Genomic DNA, 4428 nt, shown 5'->3' with positions numbered 1-4428 from the left:
CCTTGTCACTGCCTTCTGGGCTTTCACGACACGGAAGACCTGTTCTTCTGCCTGCAACTCGTTGCGAAGTGAGGAGAACCTGCCAAGCTCCACCTCCACTCTACTCAGTTCCAATCTGAAGAGACAGGACACAGAAGGATGTAGATGAAGGCCAAGAAGGAATCCTAATCTGTGCTCTGGGTTTATTATAGATGAATTCCATTAATAGCAGCTAGTCTGAGACAGATGATATTTATATTTTAACTTAGGAGATAAGGCCTGTAAACTCAATGTAAACTCAATATTTTCTTTTACATTTTTATGTAAAACCAACGTGTGATGGCGTTTTGCAGCCGTTGGCTCCCAAGATATTACATTTCTGAATTTTCTACACTAATAATTGATTAAAGCTTGGCTTATCCTTGTCTCTTTCTTTTCTATTTTCACACTCACAGTTTGCTGGTTTCTTCCTAGTGTATTTTATAATAGTTGGCATCACATTTGCTTCATTACTGTCCCCACCTTCCTTGTTGTTTGCCTTTTCCTGCCTTGTGTAGCAGCCATCTTAGTGCAGAAGAGCTTGTAGAACATTCTTAGTTAAAGAATAAAAATAGAATATCTAATTGGAACCTTTTTATCCTTTGTTGCACCTTAAACCAAACCTAAAACCTTTGATGTCAGATTTACTTTACTGTAATTTGTACAATTTGTTGAAAATTGCCTCTGAATGGTTTGGTTCTGGTAGAAAGGCCATAGTTACATGTATCACTGTCACAGCTGTGGATAAAGGGTATTGTTGCCAGGGACAGTGCTAGTAACTTTTTTTCGTTACTAATACTTCATTATTTTTTTGTTTATTCCTGAGTCTACAGACTTCTGTCATCATTATAAAGAAGTCGTCACTTGTCTACGCAGAGAAAATGTTTGACAGATCATTGTAATGTCAGACTCACTCCAAATCCTGTAGCTCAGTGCTGACGTGTCCTTCCAGCTCTTCCTCACTCTGAAGCTTTTGACTCAGAAGCTTATGTTGGACTTGTAAGCGGAAAACTGCCACGCTGCAAAACCAAAAAAAAAAAAAATGCAGGGAATCAACCTCTCATTACTCTCTCTCTCTCTCTTTTTTTTATTCACTCACTTTTAAACTCCAGCTTTTAAATCTGCACACTTCAGCATTCACAGTAGCTCTTTGGGGTTAATTTGTCCTCTTTCTCAGGACTACCCTTCAGTCATGTTCAATTTTAGCTTTTATTTTTGAGCTATGTTCTACTTATTTCTGGGCCAGGATCGAGTCATCTTTGACAATCTCTAATTCTAAATTATCCTTGTTCACACCTAGTCGTTTCTCTTACCTCCTTACTTACTTAAAGTAAGTCTTTAGTTATACTTGTGTTTTTCTGTCATTGTAAATAACCTCATGCTGTTGTAGAGTAACTGTGAAGTAGTCCTCTTAATTTCGCCCTTGTTTTTCGTGTCATAAACTTTTTAGTGTAAACTTCAAGATTTAATTTCCGTCCAATTTCGAGCTAAAGTTGCTTTTTGTGGTTAAACTTAAACTACATCTTGGCAAACCTTGACTCAACTTTCAACACTTTGAAGGAATGAGTAGAGGTCTCACTCACTTTCCATCTCATTCAATTTTTTTTTATATTTATGGTTGTGATCCCATTCACACAAACCTAACAATTACTCCAATAGCTTCCAGAACTGTAAACAAAACTCATGTATATATCATTCAAACTTTTAATCTTTTTAAGCACCTACATGTGATACAAATGAATGAGTTTTACTCATGTCATTTTGTCATTTTGAGCTCACCTGTTGTCTGTAGCTTTCTGCTGCTTTATTTCTTTTTCCAAGTTTTCCCTCTGCTCCAGCAAACTTTTAACAGTCTGTTGACAAAGACTCAGGGCTTCTCTGAAAAAAAATCAAATATTAGTAAAAACATATTAGACAAACCACAAGTCATTGAGTTGATATGGAGAAAAAAAAAAGGATCAAAGTCGGTGTGATGGACCATTTACGAAGGCTCTTACTGTTCCATATGTTCAAAGAATAAATGCTAATGGTTTTCCTTGAGCCCTTGACGAAGAGATAGGGGCAATTTTGTCAGCTACAGCAATCTAATGAAGACATTAAATATCTACACACACTTAAACACACACACACCTCTACAGCTTCAAAATGTCCGGCTTCACAACACAACAATCTGTGTGTAAAATGTAAAAGCCAAAGTGCAGATCGGTTGAAAGACAGACACATTCAGGATCCATCAAAGTCATGTTTGATCAGAGAGCCGTGCTGTTTTACAATGACCTCTGAGATTTTGCACTAAAATGAAAATGAGGAGCCGTTTATTTTGCCAGAGACTACAGCACAGTTCAGTTCATCGGCTGCTTGATGGCTCGCAGTGCAGACACATAAAAAGAGAGAAGAACATTGAGGCAGAGAGGACATTATGGGAAATGTTCTCTTTTCAGCTCAAATGATTTCCTGCAAATTGCTGAATCAATTGTTGGAGAAATGATTGGTTCTATAAGAGGAGAAAAAGACCTGACAAGGAACTGAAAAGATAGGAAGAACATTATTATTTCTTGCCAATTCCACTGGCGTTATCTCCCTGTGATTATCCCAATGAGAAAGAAATGCAAAGTTTTTCCACCACGGGCACAGACTTGAGTGTATCTGGCAGATACCCTGGCTGAGGAAATCTGGTGTTTGGTAGATACAGACCTGGCTTGCAGCACGTCATCCTCCTTCTGTCGGTGAAATGCGTCCAGCTCATCCAGATTTCGCCTCAGCTTGAACATCCGTGCAGTCTCGGCACAACTCCTCTTCTTACCAGAATCGGCCACAAACGCAAGGTCACCATCGGCGTCATCCTCTCTTTGGACAAATGACGTTTAAAGAAATGACGCAAAATTTAAACAAAGTCACATGATGCGTTCATCATATATACCTAATATGTTGTTCACGGTTTTAAGAGCATTAATCTTCAGAGTAGAACGTTTATGTTAATTCAATATCACAAAGACAAATAAATGATAAAAACCCACTCTGACAACTCTTCCAACCAGTCCAAATCTGAAGAAAAGGAAGATTCTTGGACCGACCCTTGAAAGATAAATAAAAAATATTAAGAACAAAGATACACCTGTCTTGATAACAATTGCATTCTTTTGCATGTATTTCCCTGGTGTTTTTTTATTTTATTTTATACCTTTTGCATGTATTTCCCTGGTGTTTTTATATTTTATGTTTTGAATGCAACTGACTGTTAAGATGGAGGATCCAGGGGAAATGGGCTCATTATTGCTCTTGATTTTTATTATTACTCTATTTTTTCTCTCTAAGTACATGTTGTAATAAAATCTTTGTTCTATCTTTGCTCCATACAAATCACATGGAAACAAAGACAGAAAAAGTTCATTTAAGAACTTTTAATGTTTTCCTCCAACGAACGTCTTACCATCTGAATGAAGCTCAGAGCTGAGGGGGACATCCAGCTGTCCACAGCTGTCCAACACCACAGCACACGGCCCGTCACATTCTTCCATTTTTATCTATATTTGAATAAACTAATGTTAAAAACGTGTGTTTCAGCGAACTGCACTAAATACTTACGTTACATACACTGTTTTAAGTGTAACTACGTTGAAAAGGAGAAGAGAAATAGGAGAATATAGAAGCTTCATATTAAATATCGTCAGCTCATAGTCTGGAGTTTGACGTGTGGTTGAACTAGCCGCTACATGGGTGTTAGCCGAACACGGAGAGAACAAACAAAAATAATAATAACGCACCTTAAGCGCTACATCTAAGCTGTTGTAAATATAATACAAAGTTTTTACCTTTAAGAACTTCAATTAAGACTGGGGGAAATACCTGCGTATACCTCTCCCTAACGCACGTCTGACTTGTCCGCCATATTTGTTAGTATTTCCCTGGAGACGAAACGCCTGACATGACAACAGTTGTCACGGAAGCAAGGGTCCAACAGCTCTGCTATTTATCCACACACAAAAAGCCCTCTACAGTTGAAATAAATCTAATAACCTCCGACAAAAAATTATAAAAAACAATTACAACTAAATAATTACATCCTGTTATTTGCCCATAACATCTATAAAGCTGAACTTAAGGGACTGACCAGCTGTCAAATAAATTAAATTAAATTAATTCTAATTGGTGAGCAAATTTGACCAAATTTAAATTAAATGCATTTATTTTTCTTTTTTTAATGTAGTATTAATATTAATGAAACACTGACAGCAGAAAAATCCTAAACTGCTTCAAAGTGAATGATTAATCTGTAAGTCGAGCAAAATCTTTTGTCAAACATGCAGGCAGTTCAGTCATATCTGATTTACAGTAGGGAAGGACTATTTCCAGTTGATCACTGATGCTTTTGCACAATGGAGTATATTTTCTTCTTGGTAGAACACTTCT

The 4428-nt window shown here is 37.1% G+C and overlaps 1 protein-coding gene across 1 annotated transcript in view; it reads right to left on the bottom strand.

Moving 5' to 3' along the window:
• The window catches only part of cfap74 (cilia and flagella associated protein 74), a 42384-nt gene extending 38438 nt beyond the window's left edge, over positions 1-3946 (bottom strand). The window contains exons 1-7 of the mRNA XM_008318421.3: positions 3865-3946; positions 3449-3542; positions 3036-3093; positions 2713-2865; positions 1798-1896; positions 933-1037; positions 2-115 (exon numbers count right to left, since the gene is read on the bottom strand). Of these exons, the coding sequence (XP_008316643.2) occupies positions 2-115; positions 933-1037; positions 1798-1896; positions 2713-2865; positions 3036-3093; positions 3449-3536 (617 nt within the window). The 5' untranslated portion in view covers positions 3537-3542; positions 3865-3946. The remainder of the gene's footprint in view (position 1; positions 116-932; positions 1038-1797; positions 1897-2712; positions 2866-3035; positions 3094-3448; positions 3543-3864) is intronic.
• Positions 3947-4428: the final 482 nt, after the last annotated feature.

This window comes from Cynoglossus semilaevis, chromosome 10 (assembly GCF_000523025.1).
Source record: "Cynoglossus semilaevis isolate Cse_v1.0 chromosome 10, Cse_v1.0, whole genome shotgun sequence".
NCBI classification, from domain to species: Eukaryota; Metazoa; Chordata; class Actinopteri; order Pleuronectiformes; family Cynoglossidae; genus Cynoglossus; species Cynoglossus semilaevis.
Note: the sequence above shows the minus strand (reverse complement) of the source record. Positions and strands in the feature narration are given on the sequence as shown.